This window comes from Trichoderma breve, chromosome 3 (genome assembly GCF_028502605.1).
Source record: "Trichoderma breve strain T069 chromosome 3, whole genome shotgun sequence".
Classification (NCBI taxonomy): Eukaryota; Fungi; Ascomycota; class Sordariomycetes; order Hypocreales; family Hypocreaceae; genus Trichoderma; species Trichoderma breve.
The window spans coordinates 3456231-3479208 of NC_079234.1; the positions used below are offsets into that span (position 1 = coordinate 3456231).

A 22978-nucleotide genomic window follows, 5' to 3' on the forward strand; every position below is an offset into this window, starting at 1 on the left:
GGCATAGGAAGTTTTGCGATATGCACTTTTCATTTCGGCGAATATCACGATTAGGACTGGTATGAATACTGGTATCATATTAAATTCATTGCAAAAAAACAGAATCCCCGCTTAACTCGCTATATCTACGACAAGGAAATTTATTTCTTTTCCGCAGAGTGATCCTCACGCACGCTATCCGACTGCGCAGCGGCGTCCAGGCCCTCCAGGCCATCCAAGCCGTCAACGGTGCCGTGGAACATGCCTTGGATGTCCACGACAGGTCCCTTGTACGTCTTTCGGCCGCCGAAAACCCAAGTACCGCCCGAAATGAGGAGAATGACGCCAAAGGCGACAATGCAGTAGTTCATGTTGGCAGGGGTGACGGGAAGCTCCGGAGGGAACACGAACAAGACGGTGGTCAAGATAGCCCAAAGGATTCCAACCTGTCAATGAGAGTTAGCATCTTTGGTCTATACGTTTGCGCTGAGTGTACAGAGAACAAAAACTTACAATGTTCATAATCCAGCCGAAAGGCTCGGGAATCCTGAAAGAGCGATTCTCCGGGAGCATCTTTCGGCCTCGGAGGACGTTGATCGCCGGGGGAATGGCATAGGTGACACCAAGAGCCACAACGGATGCCGATGTGATGGCGTTGAAGGTGCTGCTAGAGCCCAAGAAGATGCAGCCAAAGATGATGACCCAAGCCACAGTCCAGAGCAGAGCGTTGATAGGGACGTCGAGAGTGGGGTGCACCTGAGCGAAGACACTGCTGAAGGGCATTCCTTTGTCACGAGCGAAAGCGTAGCTCATTCGGGTGCTGGTGGCGACCAGGGTGACGGTGGTGAAAAGCATGCAGACGAGGGGGAACATGAGGAGGCACACACTGCCAGCCTTGCTGTTGGTTGCGTCCATGAAGATCTGCAGCAGCGGACCGTAAGCAGCACTGATGACGTCGTCGACGTCCTTGATGCAGAAGAGCAGCGCGGTGAGGAAGATGAATCCAGTGAACATGCCAATGCCGATGCAGTAGAGCATGATCTTGGGGCCCTCCTTGTGTGGCTCCGGAATTTCCTCAATCATGTGGGCAACCGCATCGAAACCTGTTCAAGTGAGACGAGTTAGCAGTGCCCTTTCTCTGTGATTCAACAGATATCGGTTCAACGTACCTGTCAGGGCAAATGCTCCCTGCAGCAATCCGAGCAGCCAAGCCATTCCATCAGGCCAGCCAACCTCATTGATGAAGTTGCCGTAGACAAACTCGCCAGACTGGTAATCCGGGGACGCGGTAGCCAAAACCGTAATGCTGATAATGACGAAGCCGGCAACCGACCAGAAGAACGCGGCCTTGGTGAAGAGAGGCAGAATTCTGGTCATGAAAGCATTGATGACCAAGGCAATGAGAGCGAAGCCGATGTAAATCAGGAATTGATGCCAAGCCTTAGGCTCATAGTCGGGGTGAAGCAGCGAAATGATGTTCACGATGAATGTGCTGCCAAGCAAACCACCGGTGGCACTAAGAGCAACCCAGCCGGATACATTGATCCACCCAGTCACATAGCTAATACCGCGACTCCATCGCTTCCATGAAACAATGGCGGCCCAGTGATACTGACCTCCAGCTGTGGGGTAGGCGGAAAGGAACTCGGCGAGAGAAGCAGCCTGGCACAGATTGCAGATACCGGCCACGATCAGACCCCAGATGACGGAACTAGCGCCGCCGGAGGGGAGAGCGAGTGTAATTGAAGCTGCCAAGGCCGTCCATGTGTTGAGGATGGCAAAGGCAAGACCCAGCATAGAAATCAGGGAGAAATTCCGCTTGAGTTCCTGCTTGTGACCCAGTTGTGCCAGGGCGGCAGCCTCTGGGGTGAGGTCATGTTTGGGGTCGTTGCTGTAGTCTTCCATTTTCGTCTTGGAGAAGCAGGACAACTTGGAGAAAGGAAGAATAAGAAGGGAAAGTGAAATGATATAATAGAGAATACAAGAGAAGCGCTAGTTGACCGACCGGACCGGAACCGGGAACGCAACCGGGACTGATGATGCTCTAAGGCGTCAGACTACCGGCACTGATGGGGGCAGTTGATAACGCAGCTAGTGCACAGAATTCGGGACATTTCTCAATGGGCGATAGACAATCGGGGCCCCCGAGAACGGCCCATGCTGGGGACGGGGAACTGGAGAAATTTGGGGTCCCCCTTCCCCCAGAAATGCCCGTTTTTGATAAGACGATGAAACTCTGCAATGCGCTGATTCGACGGTGAGATCCTAAAACCATCTAGCTCCAACTTCCCCATCCAATCACCCTCCCCGCCGGCCACGCGGATGCGCGAGTTAACTTTTCTTGGAACTGCCCACGCGCGATGCTCCGAATCGTCGACCAAATAGGTGAAATTTAGAGATTCCGTCATGTTGATGGCGTTTCGCCTCCAGCATTACCAAGTCACGGGGGTTGCGGCTACCGATATCCAAGTGGGACGCGTTAGGTAAAGAGTGAGACGCCGCTTGAGATAGTCTGGCGTTTGGTTATCGGCAGTGGGCCCCAGTGTGTGTCGCAGCATCACAATCATCAAAGTGGAAGCCTGGAGACAGGCTGGTGCGCTAGCTGGAGCAACCCTGACTCAAGATCATCTCAGAGGCCATGGTCCAGCCCCTGCCTTATCTCCAGATATGGCTCCATTGCGTCCATTGAGCTGTCCGGGTAGTAATCCTCATGTATAATGCGATGGATACGGCCTCGTGGGGATCCATGTCTGCGCACATGCCCAGCAACCTTCCTAGATAAACTCCAGGCACCTTGCGCCTGATCTCGTTCCTGCACGCACACTGTTCTTCCATTCGGCGTAGTGCCTGGCTGAAGAAAAACTTTGATGTATGCCACACTGCAGATTTGGCCACATGCCGTAGATCCCGCTGACGAGAGGGCTTGGCTTCATCTGGGCGCTGAGTGGCCCAAACCTCCCCAAAAGCCTCCAAACCGCCATCCCAAGGCACGGCCGAGTCAAGCCAGTGGCGGCGATTTTTCCTTCTGCACATATTCTTCCCGGCCTTCCTTGCTGTTCCCCACACCTCGGTATGCGCTAGCAAGCCACCTTTCCCCCTGCCATTTGACACTTTGCTCCGTTCCCCGACATCCTCAGCCTCTCCAGCTGGTGCATTTCCCCCGACATTTCCCATGACATTTTGACAAGCTCGCCTTGACGGGCAATTCATTAGTCAATGATATCCAAAGACAGTGTATTCTTGTGGGTTTCCGGGATTCCACGGAGGCGAACTTGACACGAGAGTGAACCTTCTCCCCGCACTATTCAAGCGCCACATCGGAACCGGCTCGAGGTTCTGAATCGGTGTAGTCAGAAAGTTGCCCCATTGTGTCGAAATGACACCCACAGAATATCATACCATGAGGTAAAATCTCGCCTGTCAATGGTCACAACACGGTTCAAAATACCACCTTCCCACGATCCCCCGCAAACACTATTTCCCCAGCCTGACGGGGCCGCGGAGTCTCAGCCTGGGGAAGCGAAACCTTGGGGAAAGGGGATGAATGACCGGGCCGGTCAAAGTTGACTGAGGTTGTAATTCCATCGTCACTTGTCGTCGGATCACGGAATCATGCAGTAATCAAGATTCGCTTTGATACTGCCAAGTCTAGATCTCGTGGTGGCGTTTTTGCCACCGCCAAACAACGTGCGGTTCTCCTGGATGGCACGTGATTACACTTGCTGTTATCTTTTGTTCTAGACGTACGATGGAAATCAGGCACCAAGGCCGCGAGACTCGTGTCAGCACCCGTATTCCAATCTCCTATCAGTTTGATGTTTATTTTAGCTGAGAATCCGTATCTGCGATTAGCCACCTAGAGCAACACTTTAATGCTAGAATTACTCGTGTGATTTTGACTATTGCGGAGCCTCATGCCAAAACTGGTTAAAGGGCATCCTATCAGTGGGCTGATCGCCTCTCTCTGGTGAAATTGACAATGAATAATGAGACATATATCGCACTTGCCCATGCTGACCTTTGATATCCTTCGAGTAGCCTATTGGACGTGTTCCAGATAACTCCTGATTTTGCGCCGATTATCGGTCCTGGAAGTGAATTTGTGTGTTGCGTCGCATCTTGTGCGATTGTTTGCTCGGACTGGCGGCATCTTCCGAACAGCTAGACAGAAAATCAGTTTAGCGCGCGACTACACACAGCCGGCAATCAAGGTGGCCACTTGAGCTGTCACTTGTGCTCTTCAAGCTGCCAACATGAGTTGCCAAGTTCGGAATATCCTGGGTCCGTCAATGGTCAGTCTAGCTTCCTGAGTGTCTCTACAAAGAGCCTGAGCAAGAAAGGTGCAGGGCAATGGCCTACTCGAAATGATGGACCTTCCTGGGACCATCAAGTCTGAGCTACACGAACTCCGAAGCACCATTTTGGGGATTCTCGAAATGAGGCACAAGTCATCTTGCCGTTTGGTTCATGATTTATTTGTGTTTTCTTTTTCCAAATTTCTTTCGCTTTGTATACTTTTATGCGTGTTATATAAGCTTAGTGCTAGTATCTACCGAGTACTATTGCGAGGTGGTGTCGCCGAGCTAACTCATCCTGGTGTTGGATCTTATAGCTCCAGATATGATCTCCAGGGCTATCTTAGCTGCATGACTTTGCGCCTTTACATCTACATGCAGCGATGGTCCGGTTGATGATTTGGTTCTCTAGTATGTCGAATAAAATTCCATCACTGATCGCAAAATGCCAAGGTTTGTCTCGCGTAGCCTCGCGTCTTGTTCTGCCTTCCACTCATCTGAAAAAGGATAGGTGATATAACCATCTGGATCTATTACTGAGTGCGACTTGGACCGGTCTGGCAGCGTTAGAGGTATTCCTTTCTTGATGCGATAGACGAGGTCTGGATTCGACATGAAGGGCGCGCCAATAGACACCGCAATGTCGGCCACCCCGATATATCTCTCGATAGCCTCGATGGCGCTTGTGGCATCAAAACCGTGGTTCAAGACGATTGGGCTTGTCATTCCCCACATACGGATGAGAATGTCATTGCTGTCGCCGAATAAAGCTTCTGCAGAGTTTGTCTGCCGAGCTCTAAAAGCCTCTACCAAGTGTAGATATGCGAGTTTTAGGCCGCGGAGTTGCTGGATAAGATAGATGAACTGTGGCATGGGATCGTGCATCCTCATTCCCTGCCAGGAACACCATGGCGACAAACGAATTGCAGAACGCTCAGGGCCAACGGCATCCACAACCGCGCGCATGACTTCGAGTGCAAACCGGGAGCGGTTCTCAACACTGCCGCCGTAACAATCTGTGCGCTGGTTCGATGTGTCTTGGATGAACTGGTCGATGAGGTAGCCATAACCGCCGTGGACTTCGACTCCATCAAACTCAGCATCAAATACGGCGCGCCTTGCGGCCGTAGCAAAATCTTTTACCAGGGTATTGATCTCTTCCGTGGTCAGCTCTGCAGGTGTCGGATGCCCTTTGCTACAAGGTATTGAGCTTGGAGCGGCAAATCTGACCGAGTCTCTAGGCAGACCAAACAAGACTGCGTCTTCTTCTAGTACTCTGGGGTTTGCGACTCGGCCAAGAGCCCCGATCTGAAGGTAGATTCGCGACCCCTGAGCATGAACAGCGGCTGTGACGGCTTTCCATGCCGCAACTTGTTCATTCGTCCAGATTCCAGGAGAGTGTGGGTAGCCAGACGCACGAGGAGATATCATGGTCATTTCCGTTATTACAAGAGACCCTGGATAACTGGCGCGTTCAGCGAAATAAGTAGGCACCATAGGGACCAAAGGCACGTGCCGCCGGCTATTTCGAAGCCTTGCCATTGGCGCCATGACGATGCGACTAGAAATGGCTTCATTCCCAAGTTTTAGGGGGAGATATAGAACGGTGTTTGCCGCTGGACAGTCCATCGTTGCTGTGGACTCCATGAAGATGACAGTCGGTAGTGTTGATACGTAAGTCTACGAGATCGGAGAGCTCAAGTCGAGGAAATATGATGCAATATGATTCAATATGATGTAGCTGACCGATAGACAACCGAAAGAGAGAGAGAGATAGTGAAGCATGAAAGCCCAGCCCATACAACAAGAACCCGAGTATTGCACAGAGCTATGAGAGCAGCTCAGCATGGTGGCTCGTTGTGAAAACTAGTCTAATCCCCATACTTATAACAGCGGGCATCAGCCTAGATTTCATATTGTGCGCACCTCGTTTAAGCACAATACTGGAGGCGATTGATTGGAATAGCTTGCGGACGTTCAACTTGTTTGAGCCAAGGCTGACGCATTTTCACACCGTCTCATTGCTGCCGAGCCACCAAGTTGATGTGGAGGCGGCAAGCAAACCTCCGGGATTATCTGCCAAACAACTTTTTCCGAGGAGCTTTGGAGCTTTGGTTGGTTCTTTCGAAGATCAACTAAGCTCTGGGTGGGTTGGATTGCAGGGCGTGCCTTGAACACGAGGGATCATCTTACATGTTAGTCTCAGGGGGGCTGTGGCTTTCGAGGTGGCGGGCCGTTAGTATGCCATTCCTGGTACGTGGAATGTACGGATATGTAAACAGCAGGGGCAGCAGGTGGCGAGGATATCGTGAGACTTCATCGATGTTTATGACCATATCCCGGCCACAGTTGCGGCGTCCAGATGTCAGAAGCCAGGCCGCCAAGCTGCAGTTGGCATGTGTGAGCATATATCTAGGTTGATTCTCACATTCGTCCGGACTTGACAGAGTCGTGTTGGAGCGATTGATAATCCTGAGAAATCATAAACAAACGGCTTAGAAACCGTTGTCGTTTCTTTCTAGAGGCCCCGTCGATGAGGTGCATAGCATCAACATGAATGTCCGCCTGCGGCCGCCGCATCCCGCAGTCAGAGTCCGCAGCCCCGCGCGTTCATCTGCCATGCAATGCAACCCGGATAGATGGCCGGAACTGCCACATTTGGCGGCAACAGCATGAGTCGTGCGGGCGGCTGGCTACGTGCATTTTATCAATCAACTGAACACTGAATGTTTGCTTCACTGATGCAGTTTGGCCTGAATAGAGCAGCGCCCAGCCGTTTATTGGTCGATGCGGGATCGCGGACCAGCGAGAACCCCGGCTTAGCCAAAATCACTTCATCGTCTTTAGCCGTCCTCAAAACTCTACCTTGGCACTGAAACAATGTGCCAGGGCCTTGCGTGTCAAATTTTACCCCGGAAACCCTGTCAAATTATCCCATCTTGCCGCCGAACGATTCAGCATTGGCCAAATCTCGGCCTGACGGGTGCGATCTGCTCCACTCGGACGGGTCTTTACCAATTTCTTATATACCACCGAGGTGTGATGAACAGGTTCCCATATAAGAACAAGGGGGCTCGCTAATTAGCCACCATGTCTTGCGACAGGAGCCTTGCCGTCAATCCGCCTGCGCAGCCGCGCAGTCCAAGATATGGCGCCTCTACGGATACATAGGCACAGAGACAACGACATTCCCCTCGAGAGCCCGCCAATAACGCCTCGTTCCGACACTGAGAAGGAAGACGGCCGACCAGATGAAGTCGATGACGAAGACGATGGCAGCGACGAAAATGCGCTGCGGCCCCCGCGCCCGGTCTCTCTCGCGATATCGACGCATTCCATGGCCAAGAGGCCCGAGTCGCTGCTCCACGAGTCCTGTTTCCTCTTTGTCGTCTCCATGGCCCAGTTTCTAGGACAGACTGGCCTCGCTCTCTCCATCATTACCGCTCACATCATTGGTCAGAGCTGGGAGCATGTAAGCGATGGCCAGCTGAGCTGGTTCGCAGCTTCATTCTCTCTGACCAACAGCACCTTTATTCTCGTCGCCGGCAGGCTCGGTGACTTGTATGGCCACAGACGGCTCTTCATCGCCGGTTTCTTTTGGTATGGCTTGTGGTCTCTGCTGGCTGGCTTCAGCGTGTACTCGACATCGACGACATTCTTCATCTGCTGCCGTGCGTTTCAGGGCATTGGAGCCGGATTGGTGCTGCCAAATGCGGTGGCCATCTTGGGGAGGACGTATCCTCCTGGGCGGCGAAAGGAACTGGTGTTTAGTCTCTTTGGAGCTACTGCCCCAGCTGGATTCAACGTCGCGGGCGTCTTCATCGCACTGTTGGCACAGCGGGTATGGTGGCCCTGGTCATACTGGATCATGGCCATCTTCTGCTTCAGCCTTGCTGTTGCGGGGATCTTTGTAATTCCCAGAGCGCTAGATCCGCCTCCGAGAACAGAGTCTTCGATTAAACGGGGAAATCGATTCGACTTTATTGAGCGAATTGACATTCCTGGCGCTCTTTTTGGCATCACCGGCCTTGCTCTTATCAACTTCGCCTGGAACCAGGCCCCGATTGCCGGGTGGTCAAACCCATATGTTTATGTTCTTCTTATTGTTGGATTTCTCTCTCTAGCTGTGTTTGGAATTGTTGAAAGCAAGGCAAAGTTCCCTTTGATCCCGACTTCTGTTTTTACGGGGGATCTTGGCTGGACTCTAAGCTGCATCGCGGCAGGCTGGGCCAGCTTTGGTATTGGTCTCTACTACTACTACCAGTTTATGGAAGTTATCAAGGGCGACGAACCGCTCCTTGCGGTAGGTAAATGGGCTCCGGCGCCAATCATGGGCGTCATCGCAGGCCTCACAACAGCGTATCTGCTCAGCCGAGTATCGCCAAGTGTCATCATGTTTATGGCAATGTGTGGGTTCCTTATTGCAGCCACGCTTCTGGCCACAGCTCCGGTCGATCAGACCTATTGGGCACAAGCGTTTGTGATGGTCTTGATCTACCCTTTTGGCATGTATGTGGAGGGGCGAGCCATCTGTCCTATCCGTTAAAGGTGATGCAAAATGAAAGGACTAACCTGTTTCTTAGGGATATGTCTTTCCCTGCGGGAACTATTCTTCTAAGCAATGCCATGCCACGCGAGCACCAGGGACTTGCAGCGTCTCTCATTGCTACAACAATCAATTATTCCATCTCCCTAAGTCTGGGATTTGCAGGGACCATCGAGACCCAACTAAATCATCACGGAAGCGATTTGCTTAGAGGATATCGATCGGCGTTATATTTCAGCGTAGGTTTAGCAGGATTCGGAATGATCCTGACATTGCTTTTTATGTTTGTGTCGTGGAGACGGAGCCGAAAACCGGCCAGGTCAAGTACTCCAGCGCCTGTTTAGCTGCATCATCATGTCAAGTCAATATTTATGTCTCTTTATTCTGCAATGATATATACATGTACCTAGTAGGGAGACCTATAGCAGGTAGGTCCAGAAAATATGTCGGATCACGATGCTTTCACCCATGACGCTAGATAAATGAATAAGATTGTGCCTAACGCCATGGCTACCGACCTGAGAAAGGAATTAAGGTTAATTATGTGAATGAAGTAAAGCGGATGAGCAGCAGCCGTCCTCATTTAATAGCGAATTTCGCTTGTCGTAGTTCCTCCAAGGACCAAAAGACCGGCGTCTCGATAGCGCTGACATGGCGGTTTAATGCCAAGATTTAACATAGGAAGCAATGATTACATACATACTGCCGGTGCGGAATTTCCGCAGTTCCGCATCTCCGCATACCCGATGCTTCGTCCTGCTGCTTCACTTGCAGAACTTGATCGGCCCAAACTATCATTCAAGGAAAGCGATTCGAGTCGGCTATCAATCCGAGTTGCGGTATTTACCAATTTGGCCGCTTACACGGAATCTCACAGCCGAGGCGCATATGTTGTATCCCGGGCGGATATTCCGCAGACCAGCTCCGCAACATACTGATCAGCTACTACCCACGACCAGAACATGACATCTTCATCGGGCGAGGAAGCGCCGGCTAACTATGCTCGGTTTGCCTGCGATCCTTGTAGGAAAGGAAAACGGAGATGCGATCGAACCCTTCCTCGTTGTGCCCTGTGTGCTAGGAAAGGTGCCCAATGCGTCTATCTATCGCGGCGAAAGTCTCGTCAGATACGGTCCGAGGGCCGCTCGGCCACGCCAAACACTTTGTCGAGCTCCAGTGCGAATGTATCACGCCTGGATAGCCAATATGATCACAGGATACCTCCGTCTACTTCTATTGTGACGCCCGTGACGCCCGTGACACCTGTAACTCCTACAACCTCCAATGAAACCGCCACCGCGACTGCGATATACTTCATCGCACCGCAAATCTTTCGACAGGCACAGCTTGAGCTGCCCCGGATCCATCCCTCTATACCGGCAGATATATCGCCATTCGAAAATGATCCCTCACGTATTCGCAACATCGCGTATACTTTCTTCGACTCGATCCACTGGTGGATGCCTCTCATTTCTAAAAAGGGATTCTTTGCACATCTGCTGAACCCCCTGGCGCAGCGACGGAGCGAACTTGGTCTTCTCATCATATGTATGCAGTTGTACTGTGCACGCGATCTCAATCCAGGGACGGGGGCACTTGATGTGACTGCTCTGTATCATAATGCTAAGAGACTGCATTTCGAGATGGAGGCGGCAGGAGTTTTGTCGCTGCGGGTTCTTCAAGCTGGCATCTTGATTGCGCTCTATGAATTCGGGCAGGCCATCTATCCGGCTGCGTATTTGACGGTTGGAGCTTGTGCACGCTACGGCACAGCAATTGGGGTTAACAACCTGAGAGAGGAATCACAGAGTGAATACAGTAGTCCACGCTCAATGTCCGAAGTTGACGAACGGAGACGCGCGTGGTGGACCATCTTATTTCTCGATCGGTGAGTCTGCGTGAGGCAAGGAGAATATTTCCTACTGTCTGACGTTGGAATATCTTATTCGCAGACTGTCATTAACAACTGGATAGGTTTATGAACATTAGCAATCCTAACAGACCCCTCGCGACGAAGAATCCAACCTTCGATGATTTGCTCCCGGTTGACGATAAGCTATGGGATGATGGAGTAAGAGTTTTCGCTTCCAGTTTCATCATTAAACTGACACTATCACTAGACTGCGAAGCCAAGCGACGCTTTCAGCATCTCTCAGGGCTTTTCTCTTAAGATGGGCATGTTTTCTAGACTTGGGCAGGCCACCTATATGCTCAGTCAGGCTCTCGATCTTGTTTGCCCGGATAATCACCAAGACCCAATGGAAAGGGATCAGCAAATAGCACAACTGCGACGAACTGTTCATGCGCTGATTACAGTCTCAAACGCCGAAGCCAGTGTGAGAGAACTGAGGACATGTGCTGGATTTTGTCCACAATTATCGATTTGCTCCAGGTAAGAGGGCTCGACATCGAGAGTTGTGCGATACGATGCATAAGGTTGACCAATTATAGCACAATATTTCTGCTTCAGGAATATCAATGGCGGGCGAAGAGCAATAATATGGATCTCATACCTAATTACATCTCTGTGAGGGACACTTCGGAGGAGACGCTGTCTACCTTGGACCACCTGGCGACCACCGCCCAAGGCTTCCGAGACCAGATGGTAGATACCACTTCAGTCCTGGTTGCTACTCCATTTCTAGCGCATGTCGCATATCAGGCGGCGTTATTTCTCATTAGATTAAGTCGAGGCGAGCCCGACGATATCACAACTCGGAGGATGTCACTGTTCAAGGAGCTGCTGCAAGATATTGTTCCTCGCTGGAAAATGGCCAGTATGTTTATTGCTAAGGTGGAATCGTGTTTTCTTGTTTCATTAGACTAACTGCTAGTAGGGGTCTATTTGGATATTTTGGATGCTCAAGAAATCACAACAGCTTCTGAGGCAGCGTGCGGGCCCCGACCGTTTAGGTACAGCCAGGACCCGGACCAGTGATTGGACTCTCCTGGTTTGTTGCACAAGCATGAAGCATCTAGGAATTTATTCGCAACAGAGGATTCGATATTTTGTTTTCTACTTTGGTTTCAAGGTCTTCATGACGAGATATCAGACAATGGGAATACTATCTCTCTAACATCTGGAGATTTCAAAGTATCGCACTGCACATAAAAAATGGACTAATGCCATAGCTATGATTTACAACATTTTAACATATAATTTCTACTACTATCATAATGCCTTCTTAGTTGTTGAAGATGAAGATATATAGTATATCTGTTAGTGGTGACCGGCTGTGCTCGGCCCAAGAGCCGGAATTCCCCCACCAGGCACAAAGCGCTCCACGTTCCCCACCATCGGATCACAGCTGCATCTTTTCGGCCTCGAGTGGTTCGTTCTTCCGAATTTCCCACCTTTTGCTGCGTAATCAAACCGCCCATAGATCGTTTCCTCTCTCTCCGGTTGCGCCCTGGAGCTTTCGCCGAGCTGCCGCTATCAATTCGTCAAGTTCTCGTGCTATCGATCCCCCCCTCTGCGATTAGAGCAACAGCCCTAGATAGCATCGACCATTTCGATGGCCTCGGCGCCAATCTTTCGAAGCCTCTCGAGGCGCCCCTTGTTGCACGACTTCTCGCCGAATCTCGTCTGCCGCAATTGCAAGCTCCAGCGTCGCCAATTTGCGTCTGCTCGGCCTCCAGCTGCGGGCTTGGCTGCTTTGTCCTCGAGGCAGCTGCTCTCTGTGACTGGTCCCGATGCGGCCAAGTTTCTACAGGGAATAATTACCGCCAACGTCGTCTCTAGCAAGGGCGAGCCTCGAACCGACGCCTTCTACACGGGGTTTCTGAATGCGACAGGAAGGGTGCTGCACGATGTCTTTATATACCCAGTTCGGGGTGACCCGGCGCAAGAGGGGGACGGCTTCTTGATCGAGGTGGATGCGGCGCAGATCAACGCGCTGTCAAAGTATATCAAGCGGTACAAGCTCAGGGCCAAAGTAGCCTTCCGAGCAATAGATTCGGGAGAAATATCTGTGTGGCATGCGTGGAACGACACTCCCGGTTCGCAGCTCAACATCGCACCGAACGAATCTAGAATTGTCTACGAAGACCCTCGAGCGCCTGGTTTGGGATACAGAATCATCCAGCTTGCGGGCCAAAAGGCGCCAGAGGTGGACATTGACCAGACGACCGAAGATGCATACACGATTCGTCGATATCTACACGGCGTCGCAGAGGGCCAGGACGAGATCTTGCGCGAACAGGCTCTACCTCTCGAGAGTAACATGGAGTTCATGAACGGCGTCGACTTCCACAAGGGCTGCTACGTAGGCCAGGAGCTGACCATCCGCACCAAGCACCGCGGCGTGGTCCGCAAGCGCATCCTGCCCTGCGTCATCTACGACAAGGCCAAGGCGGCTCCCCCGAGCCTCGTCTACGAACCCGAGAGCGGCTCCCCCGAGACGCTGACGGCGGACATGATTCCCGCTGAAACTAGCATCGGGCGGTCCGGCAAGCGAGGCCGCAGCGCCGGCAAGTGGCTTCGCGGGGTGGGCAACATTGGGCTGGGGCTGTGCCGTCTGGAGATTATGACGGACGTGGTGCTGCCGGGGGAGCAGGCGGCGGCGACGTTCAAGGATGGCGATGAGTTTGAGCTGGAATGGGGAGAGGAGGATAACAAGAGCGGCGTCAAGGTCAAGGCCTTTGTTCCGGAGTGGCTGAGACGGAGGCTGGATGAACAGCACCAGTAATGAGCATAGATTTGGTGTGTGTATTACTACTACTATGAGGCAGCATGTTTCATGTGTGTACGAATCATGTACGATATTTGGACGGAAGACAATGAATGATACAACCTTGCTTTGGACCAGAGGTGGCTGTTTACAGTGCGATTAAACGTGTTGGCGCACCCGCAGAAGTATACAGGCCTGGAATAACACCCAATCTGCCAATCAGGCTTTCCAGATTATTTCTCAAGCTCTAATCCAAGGCCCTCGATAATTTCCCATAATACTATAATGCATCTTCTGGCATCCTTTCTTTGGGTATTGGGCCGGCACTACAAAGGCAGAGAAAGAATAGTTAAATATTTTGTCTCATCAAAAATCTGATCTAGGACATTGAGGCGAAAAGGGAGTATATGAAGACTTCATATATCGCTTGCAACAAAGCAGTATAGACACAAATGTGATGCCTTATTCGTAAATTCAAAAGGTCTCTTATGCCCAATATTTAACTTTTTCTTATGTTCTCTGACCTATCGACACATATTTTTCACTATCCACATTTTTCGACTTTTGTTCTCGTTCCCTCTCCTCATGCTGTACCACCACGGCCTCCAACACCCCATTTCGCCTGCGCCTCGACAACACCAGCCTTGATAGGCGGCAGCTCCCTACCCCGTCCAGTCGGCCACGCCAGGAAGTTGGTTTCGGCGAGGTACCTCAAGAAGCGACCAACAGCTTCCCTGCTAATGCCCTCTCCAGCACTCTCATCGACGCCTGTCCACCGGTCTGCATCGGCCTTGAGGACAGCAACAGCATTGCGGTCATCTAGTTCCGGAGCGCGAGTGTTTGTGGGGAGATTATTCGTCGCCATGTGGAAAAGAGGCATCAGGGCGCTCTGTTCCGCGTCCTTCTGAAGAGGACCCTCCGAGACAAAGGTCTCGAGCTGGGCCTTCCAGTGATCGTAATCCACTTCAGGGACATCGTAGCCGTAGTAGCTCAGAATGGAAAGATACTCGTTCATGCGCAGGCGAGGATGGGCAGTGACGTGGATGACGTGGACACCGACATCGTTGCTGCCACTGTTTGCGGGTTCGGCCGGGACGGAGTTCAAGCTGGCTGCGACGACGACGACTGAGACGTGATTTACTGGTACGGCATTGACGCTGTTTACTATGTGAGGACGGCTAGACAGCTGGATACAGCCCTTGAGCATGCGGATGAGGAAATCGTCGTTGTTGACGACACCGGTGGTAGCGTCTCCAAGGATGTAGCCAGGTCGGACGACAGATCCGAGGAGGCCGCGTCTGCCAGCCTCGCGGACGAGCTGTTCAGATACCTGTGGTCCATCAGCATGAATGTTACTTTGCAGAAAGAGGTCTGCAGAGGCTACTTACCCATTTGGTCTGGCCGTATCCGGTGCCGAGACCCGTAGAACTACCTTTGAGATCATCTGCTTCCATGACAGCTCCTTGTCCAGACTTGGTCTGCTCATGTGACAAGTCAATATAGTGATCCGTGTCTAGAACACTTGTCGAGCTAACGAATGAGAAAAGTTTAGGCTTGCCCTGGTTACAGAGCCGCAGGGCATCGATTGTTGATAGAACATTGCTACGCTCCAGATGCTTATACTGCTTCACCCAGTGGACGAGGGCGCCGTTATGGATAACCACATCAACAGTGTCGCCAAGCATCTTCCAAGTGTCATCATCAACTCCAAGACGCGGCTGTGCCAGGTCACCAATGACTGCACTGAGCCTGGTGGCCCAAGAGTCCTGCCATACTCCGTATCCGCGGAGTGACTTCTGGAGCCGCTCGAGGGCGGCCGGGACACCCTTTGTTCCACGGACATGGGCGATCACGTGTACATTCTCACGCTCGAGCAAGTCCTTGACGATGAAGGAGCCCAGGAAGCCCGTGGCACCAGTCACAAAGACGGTCGTCTTGCTTGCCGGTGAGAGTGCCGCAGGGTCCGCCGTCTGATATTTGGCGTCGAGGCTACCGAGAAGCTTTTCGAGTGACTGGGCATATGCGGCCTCGACATCCTCCGTCACTTCCGAGTCGCCCTTGCCCTCACGCAGGCGGTCAATCTGGGTGCTAAGAGCCCTGAGGGATGAGTTCGAGTACAGTGTGCTGATGGACACGTTGGCCCCCAGGTTCTTGCGGAGAGTGAGAAGAAGCTGCTGGGCAAGCAGACTGTGCCCACCACTTTCAAAGAAATCAGACTCGGGATGCAGAGTCTTGGCGTTCAGACCATTGACCAGGGTTGCCCACAGCTCTGCCAGTTCCTTTTCGGTGCTGCTGAGCGTTTCCCATCTCTTCAGATCCTCCTCTGAAGCCTCTTCCGAGATCAAGGCCGCATCCGGGAACGGCAGGTTTGGGCTGTCAACCTTGCCGTTGGGGTTCAAAGGCATCTTCTTTAGGAAGATGAAATAAGTCGGGATAGCGTGAACGGGCAATCGAGACTTGAGATGATCCCGCACCTCCGGTTGCATTGGCCGGTAGCGCTTGGAATACACGGTGACGGGCCCGATCTCGGTACCTTGATCCTCAGTGTCTTCCAGGCCGCGTTCTGCTAGCCACTTGAGCCACTCTTGGTCTTCGGGGACAATGTAGCTGACCAGTGTGGGCTCTTCGTTCCGATCTCTTCGAAGCAGAGTCTTACACTCGCGGACTAACTGGTGTCCTCTCAGGTTGCTATCAATCTCATTGAGCTCGATGCGGAAGCCACGAACTTTGACTTGATCATCAGCTCTGCCTGTAATAGCGGTATTACCAGAATCGTCCAAAAAGTGTCCCAAGTCGCCGGTCCTGTAGATTCTGTCCCGTGGGCCTTTGTAATACTTTCTCCAGGGCTCGTTGGCGTGGTCGGCAACTTTGTTGTCAGCCTCCACCCACTTCTGGTTGTCGACGAACCAGTTGTCGAGGAACTTTTCTTTGGTTTTCTCCGGGTCGTTCAGATATCCGTAAAGTAGAATGTTAGCAGGACGCTTTCAAAAAAGAAAGGGGAAAACTTATCTCAGCTAAACCTGCTGCTCTCAACATAACCTCACCGACCTCACCGACGCCGCAAAGCTTGGTAATATCATCCCGCTTGACTATGAGGAGTTGGACGTTCTCGATACCCTTTCCGGCAGGAACAATATCGCCAAATTTATCCAATGCATTTGGATCTTCGGCGTGACTCTTGATATGGTAGTATGATACGCTGCGGCTCGTCTCAGTGGTACCATACGCGGCGCAAATGTCCGCGTTGGGCGCCAGCTTGCGGAGAGAAGCGCAATCCTTCTTAGTCAGAATATCGCCAACGTAAAGAACCCACTTCAATGAAGGGAACTCTGCCTTGGCACCGCCGCACAAGATTTGACCCATGGCGGGCGTCAAATGGACCGCATTGGGCTTGTGATCGCGGAACCACTCAGCCAACTTTTCGTGGGCGATGTTCTCGCGAGCAGGAATAATGAGCTCTCCGCCCATGAACATTGGACTAAAAATGTCTCTCTGGATAGGATCATGGCTTATACCACTGTTATTGGTTAGCAGAGCTTATGCCGGGCATCATTTGGTGGGGTTTACCTTAGACAGGCAAACTTCGTGTCCGAAGTCCAATTGAAAGTCTTGGCCATCCATGGGAAGTACTTGGCTAAGCTGTAATGTCTGCCCAAAACGCCCCTGAAAATAGTTAGCTAATGCCCAAACTTGGAGAGTTGCCGGATCTCGTACTTGGGCGTGGATGTCGTGCCACTGGTAAAGCTGAGGATACTTGTTGAGTCTGGTCCCACCAGAACATCCGGAGGTGCTGATGCTTTGTTTTCAGTGTCGGTAAAGACTTCCTTCCCGTCAACCTCGCCTCCGGTAAGGTGGCCATCGTCGCTCACCCGTAGCTCGGGTACTCGTATCTTGAGAGATAATTCTTCGTCAATGTACTTCTGGACACGCGGCGCAAAAGTACCATTCTCGTCCCTGGCTCTGCCAATTGTGATTAGGGCCTTTGGTTGTGAGACTTCGAGGTAGATCTGTTGTCTCGCCGGGGGGTACGCGGGATCTAGGACGGTAATGGTGGCACCGGCAGCAAGGGTTCCCATGAAGGCGATGATGAGTTCGACGGAACGGTAGGCAAAGATCATTACGACATCGCCATTGGTGATACCAGCTTCATGGAGCTGGTTGGCCAAGATATTGGAAGCCTCGTAGATCTGCTTGTAGGTATATCTCCTCTCGGGCGTGGTGGAGGAGGCCGTTTCCGTAACGCAGGGCGCATCGGGATGCTTCAAAGCATTCTTGTGGAATATCTCGTGGATGGCGCCAATGTAGCCTGACCAATCGAGGTCGGAGGTAGGATCAGGTAATCCCATGGCGGCAGCAATATAGCAAAATCTATACTGAATGGGAAGACACCTCGCAGCGAATGTGTCTCTGGAGTATATATAAGTTCAAGCTAATGTTCTGAAAGAGTCATCTCTGTTGAGGATGGTTAAAAGAATTCTGCCGCACTCCGATCTTCGGGAGGGGCACTGTGTCCTATTATAGTAGGCGGTCGCTAGAAACCTTTACCCTACTGGCCGCATAGCTGAAAAAAGTGGACCTGAGCCGGATGGCGGGGAACAGCTGTAGCAGTACGGACTCCGTAGCAGTAGCAGATGACGTGCAGCCGCTCAGTACTGGTTCCGTTGCTATGGACGAGGTGTACTTGACAAATCTTGTTTCAACATGTGTTGCAACGACTAATTCATTTCTTCTTATAATTCCCCTAGCTGTAGCTATATAGATATCACTTATTCTAATAGAATGCCATTTTCCGTATAATACGTAACTAGACTGCGCAAGATTAAGACGATGGCAGAGTGTACAAATGGCGTGACACTGATCCGCAAATCGACCGTGGATGCCGGAAAACATTTTATCAGATTGTGCACACATTGCTATCCAATGCGCCTACATCAAGCTCATATTAAAGAAATACAAGAACTTCCCTACAGTACATATATTACATATATCACCTTTTACTTAGCTCATTGCATGGTGTATCGAGCATATGTGGTGAAATATTCAAAACTCGACCGGTTCTGTTCGGTGATAGTTGTGGGGTTCCGCATCGGCATACATTGCCGCGGATTCTGCAAGTAACCTACTCATTCGCTATATCCAACTTCCTGGGCTGTTTTACTGGTAGCATTAACTTCTCGGTGAGAAATACAATCTGGATCTGCTTGCATTTGGAACTACACATAAGCTTTTTTCTTGCGGCTGTAGTAGACCTTGTTCCTGGATCTACCATTAGAGGTACTTCGGGTTTACAGTGAAAGCACAGTAAAAGCCATATGTGGCGCCCATATAATTCATCCCCTGTTCAACATAAATGCTACAAGCCAAGCAAGTGAGGATGACTGCTTTTACATGCACCTCCCATAGCTTGAGCTATCATTGGTTTGCTGATTGAAACGTGGTGGCAGCGAAGAATCCTTCTGCAGTACTTGCGGAACACCAAATCAATTGACTGGCTAAAAAAGCTGCGCCTGAATCTCATTTCCCAATAACCGCACTAGCTCAGAATGCACATAAGCACTCTCTTAACACCTCAATCATACCTCGTTCAACACGGTCTAGAACCACGTCAAAAGGCTGGGCTTAAGTCTATTGTTCTGGGCACTGCAAGGGTCGCTTTACGCGAGAGACGAGGCCTGGACTGAAACTTGCTAATAATGAGCCATTCTGCACCACCGTGGTTGGATCGTCAAACAGCCGTCAGCATCGCCTGAATGACGCAGGATTTGCTTCCCTACAGATGCAACGGTAGGGCTGAGAGACGGCGCTCCACAACGGCTCGGAGCTGAGAAGCGCTTGTTGAGTCGAGTTGCTGGTGATCACCTGAGTGGTTGACGGCAAAAGAGCCTTGAATTCTTGGCCTTGGCCCCCTCAACCGTTTTAGGCTTTGGCTTTTTTTTGGTCATGGGTATTGGACGTGCTAAAATGCGTAGCGTAAGGAGAAGCTTGAAGCAAGGGACGATGGGCTATGGCTGGGGCTGACCACCTAGTCTCATGGGATGCACACCATCACGAAGAGCTTATTGTGAGGCCGGCTTTGTAGCTGTGGTCATGCCCCTTCCGCCACCAATAGTCAGTCATTGTGTTGGTAAAAAGTGTTCACTCTGGAGAGGGTGACAGTAACCGACGATCTGGGCGTTGCGGGGAGGCCGCCTCACATGAGGACTGGTGTATGTCTTCTGCCTGACTTATATATATAGGTATATTGTATAAGTGGTGTCCTTTCTCAGGTCGTGCTTCTCATTACTCACAACGATCAATTACCTAAACAGTCTCATACATAAAAGATTTGCGAAAATTGTCCTGATGGGTTCTCAGCCTCCTGTCCACAAGCGACTCATCGTCTGTTGCGATGGGACGTGGATGAATAGCGACAACGGCTACGTAGAGCCGACTCTGGAACACCCTCAGGGAACACTTCAAGTACCTTCGAATGTGACGCGAATTAGCCGATGCTTCAAGCGGCGGTGCAACGATGGCACCCTGCAAGTCATGTCATATGAATCCGGAGTGGGAACTGGTAGTAATGCCATTGACACCCTCACCGGCGGCGCATTCGGCCTGGGTCTCTCAGAAGTGAGAAGAACCGCACTCTCTCCGGAAAGCAAATTGAGCTGACTTGGAATATAGCGAGTCCGCGATGCGTACTCATATCTATCCTCCAACCATATGGACGGCGATGAAATATTTCTCGTCGGATTTTCTCGAGGGGCCTTTACAGCTCGATCAGTCGCAGGAATGATTGGCAACCTAGGCCTTCTCACCAGAGAGGGCTTGGAGTACTTCTATCCCATCTTCAAGGACATGGAAAACTGGAACAACGACGATTATGACGACGAGTTTCCAGGGCAGCCGTTTCCCAACAAACCCAAAGGACCAAACGCAGCCGCCGTGTACCGAAAGAGGCTCGAGGAGCTGGGGTATACCCGCGTTTACCAGGAGAATGGCGAGTTGATCAAAATCAAGGCCGTCTGCGTTTGGGACACTGTTGGTAGTCTGGGTATCCCCAAGGTCTCGTGGCTCGACAAGATAGGCATTCATCCCTCAAACGACGAATAAGTCTCCCTTCTATTTGCTCTCCAGATACATGGCATCGCAGGAAGCTAACCTCCACAGCACATATAAATGGCATGATACATCGCTGTCGGATCGCATAGAACATGCCTTTCAGGCACTTGCTCTGGATGAAACCCGTGCTCCATTTTCCCCAGCTGTCTGGGAACGTCTTCCAGAGAATAGGTTGACGACCGATCTTAGACAGGTCTGGTTCCCAGGAAACCACGGAAACTGTGGTGGAGGTTGGCCCGATCAGGAGGCTTCTGACTCTTCACTTGCCTGTAAGTATTATTCAACAACAGGAAAATCGGTAGTAAAAGAGTTGAGCCAAGAACTGACATTTGGGCGAATAGGGATGATGGACCAGATGGCATCTGTCGGAGTCGAGTTCGATTTATCATGTCTCGAGAGGGTCGCACAAAAGACCATCGGCTACTACAAAAGCCTGCAAACTACAAAGAAGAAGGGTCCGAAATGGGCTGTTGATCCTATCTACTCAAGCAATCAGCCTGTGCGGCCGTGGGCACTCGGGTCCATCAATAAGGCTGGCAGCTTCATATACAAACTCTCGGGATTCGAAGACAGGACGCCTGGTTTATATAAGCGAACCGACCCGAAGACAGAACGTGACACCAATATCTTCTTGCAAGACACCAATGAACGTATCCACAGCTCTGCCAGAGTACGCCTTGCTTGCAAGGGTCTTGGCTTGGACGATAAGGGAGTCTGGGGCTGTCCATCCCTATCCAGCTGGCAGCTGAAGCATACGGATGCAACTTTTGAAGACCCGATCCCTCACAATCCCAGCTGGTGGCAAGGTCCGCCCGATGAATCTGGGGTGGATAAACAACAGGCTGGAAGATGGATTTGGGAGTTCGCGGGGCCAAAGGGTTCTGCGCCTACGGACCCCAAGCAGAGGATCATGGTGGAGGAGCCATTGGGACCTTATGAGCGATATCTGCTTCAACTCTCGGAGGGAACGCCAAACGTCTATCTGTTTGCCGAGACTCAGGATATTGACTGGCAGGGAAAGAAGATTCCCGCCTTGAGAAGTGGCAAGGAGTAAGGCGGTTGAGGAGCTATCGCTTGAAAAATGATGATTAATGGCAGAGTAGTGACGCTCACAGACAATTTAGCGTATTTCATAAATTAGGGCATTAGGATATAATGCGGCATTGGGATTTGGAAAGACGGCGTTTTATAGATGTGAATAAGGGTATTAATGGGATTTGCACTACCTTGAATACCTCGTGCTTTGTTCATTGTGGCAAGTTTGGAGGCTTCCATGAGTCACGTGATAGCGTATCAAACTACGGCGCGAAGGCGCGACTGCATTCTGCCACTCATAAAATCTCATAAGCATCAGGCAGGCGCCGTTTAGACGACATCAAATCTCTGGGAATTTCTTCTCTTCATTCAAATTACCCATTTAAAAAACCGATTTGCACCAAAAGCTTTGATTCTTTTCATTTTTTGGCTTCTTCAGCGGCAACGTACTCTGTCCAAGTCGTTATACCAAACTTCATCTCACACATAACTCGGAAGGAATCAACCGACTCTTGCAATGAGTGACGACAAGAAGGCGGACCTTTTAGGGTTCGCAAATGAGTATGCGGACAAAAATATTGACCTCTATGAGCTCCTTGGGGTGGATGCTCTCACCCCCAAGGAAGACATCCACCGAGCTTGGAGGAAAGCGTCTCTGAACTACCACCCAGACAAAGCGCGCGAGAACTTTGATGCAGCAAAATGGGAGCTATTCGAGAGAGCCAGGGACATTTTGTCCGATCCAAATGCTCGTGCTGCTTATGATCAGTCCCTCAAGGCCAAACTGCTGCGCAAGCAGGAGCGCGAGGCTATGGACAGGGAACACCAAAAATTTGCCGACGACCTTGAGGCCCGCGAAAATGCTCATAGACAGCAGAGGCAGCAGCAGCAACAGCGAGAGCAAGAGAAGTTGGACAAGGAGCGGGAGCGGCTGGCAGAGGAGCAGCGTTTCCATGAGGAAGAAAAGAAGCGGCAGGCTGAGGCAGCGCAGGAAATGGAGGACTTGGCCGAGGCTAGGCGACGACTCAAAGAGAAGAAAGAAGAAAAGGCAAGACGGAAGCAGGTCAAGGAGTCACTAAAGGCCACGGGTGCTGTCAAAAAATCCTCAGGACCTGCAAATGGCGCCGTTCTGGTTCCTGGCGATTATCTTGTGGATCTCGGCTCAGTGAAAAAGATGTACTGGGAACTGGTTTGCGACAAGTTGCGAGCTGTTCAAGCGGTGAGAAACCTACAGAAGCTGGACGTAACGAGTAGCGAGGAGCTCGAAAACGCCGAGAAGGAAATGAGGGAAGCCAGGCAACGGATCTACGATGCAGAGACAAAATTTCAGCAAGACGCGGCTGTCTAGT

At 51.3% G+C, this 22978-nt stretch overlaps 7 protein-coding genes across 7 annotated transcripts; 4 read left to right on the forward strand and 3 right to left on the reverse strand.

Moving 5' to 3' along the window:
• Nucleotides 1–140: 140 nt before the first annotated feature.
• Nucleotides 141–1884, reverse strand: T069G_05445 (amino acid permease domain-containing protein; the record flags this gene model as incomplete). Its single annotated transcript, XM_056172655.1, has 4 exons — nucleotides 141–425; nucleotides 493–1082; nucleotides 1149–1540; nucleotides 1592–1884. The coding sequence occupies 4 exons, from the start codon at nucleotides 1882–1884 to the stop codon at nucleotides 141–143; spliced, it is 1560 nt and encodes a 519-aa protein (XP_056029513.1).
• Nucleotides 1885–4682: 2798 nt separating this feature from the next.
• Nucleotides 4683–5705, reverse strand: T069G_05446 (NADH:flavin oxidoreductase / NADH oxidase family domain-containing protein; the record flags this gene model as incomplete). The annotated part of the gene is made up of 1 exon (XM_056172656.1): nucleotides 4683–5705. One exon carries the CDS (start codon nucleotides 5703–5705, stop codon nucleotides 4683–4685), a length of 1023 nt encoding a protein of 340 aa, XP_056029514.1.
• Nucleotides 5706–7422: 1717 nt separating this feature from the next.
• On the forward strand, nucleotides 7423–11758 carry T069G_05447 (major facilitator superfamily domain-containing protein; the record flags this gene model as incomplete). Its single annotated transcript, XM_056172657.1, has 9 exons — nucleotides 7423–8783; nucleotides 8858–9059; nucleotides 9780–9826; nucleotides 9902–9985; nucleotides 10037–10708; nucleotides 10795–10891; nucleotides 10941–11212; nucleotides 11272–11597; nucleotides 11658–11758. The coding sequence occupies 9 exons, from the start codon at nucleotides 7423–7425 to the stop codon at nucleotides 11756–11758; spliced, it is 3162 nt and encodes a 1053-aa protein (XP_056029515.1).
• A 577-nt stretch (nucleotides 11759–12335) lies between these two features.
• On the forward strand, nucleotides 12336–13508 carry T069G_05448 (aminomethyltransferase folate-binding domain-containing protein; the record flags this gene model as incomplete). The annotated part of the gene is made up of 1 exon (XM_056172658.1): nucleotides 12336–13508. The coding sequence occupies one exon, from the start codon at nucleotides 12336–12338 to the stop codon at nucleotides 13506–13508; it is 1173 nt and encodes a 390-aa protein (XP_056029516.1).
• Nucleotides 13509–14073: 565 nt separating this feature from the next.
• Nucleotides 14074–17836, reverse strand: T069G_05449 (AMP-binding enzyme domain-containing protein; the record flags this gene model as incomplete). Its single annotated transcript, XM_056172659.1, has 8 exons — nucleotides 14074–14820; nucleotides 14879–15208; nucleotides 15266–16215; nucleotides 16258–16301; nucleotides 16380–16471; nucleotides 16539–17007; nucleotides 17058–17153; nucleotides 17205–17836. 8 exons carry the CDS (start codon nucleotides 17834–17836, stop codon nucleotides 14074–14076), a joined length of 3360 nt encoding a protein of 1119 aa, XP_056029517.1.
• Nucleotides 17837–19832: 1996 nt separating this feature from the next.
• T069G_05450 (uncharacterized alpha/beta hydrolase domain (DUF2235) domain-containing protein) lies at nucleotides 19833–21648 on the forward strand (the record flags this gene model as incomplete). Its single annotated transcript, XM_056172660.1, has 5 exons — nucleotides 19833–20102; nucleotides 20157–20537; nucleotides 20626–20863; nucleotides 20936–21029; nucleotides 21084–21648. The coding sequence occupies 5 exons, from the start codon at nucleotides 19833–19835 to the stop codon at nucleotides 21646–21648; spliced, it is 1548 nt and encodes a 515-aa protein (XP_056029518.1).
• A 498-nt stretch (nucleotides 21649–22146) lies between these two features.
• On the forward strand, nucleotides 22147–22977 carry T069G_05451 (dnaJ domain-containing protein; the record flags this gene model as incomplete). The annotated part of the gene is made up of 1 exon (XM_056172661.1): nucleotides 22147–22977. One exon carries the CDS (start codon nucleotides 22147–22149, stop codon nucleotides 22975–22977), a length of 831 nt encoding a protein of 276 aa, XP_056029519.1.
• Between the last annotated feature and the right edge of the window lies 1 nt (nucleotide 22978).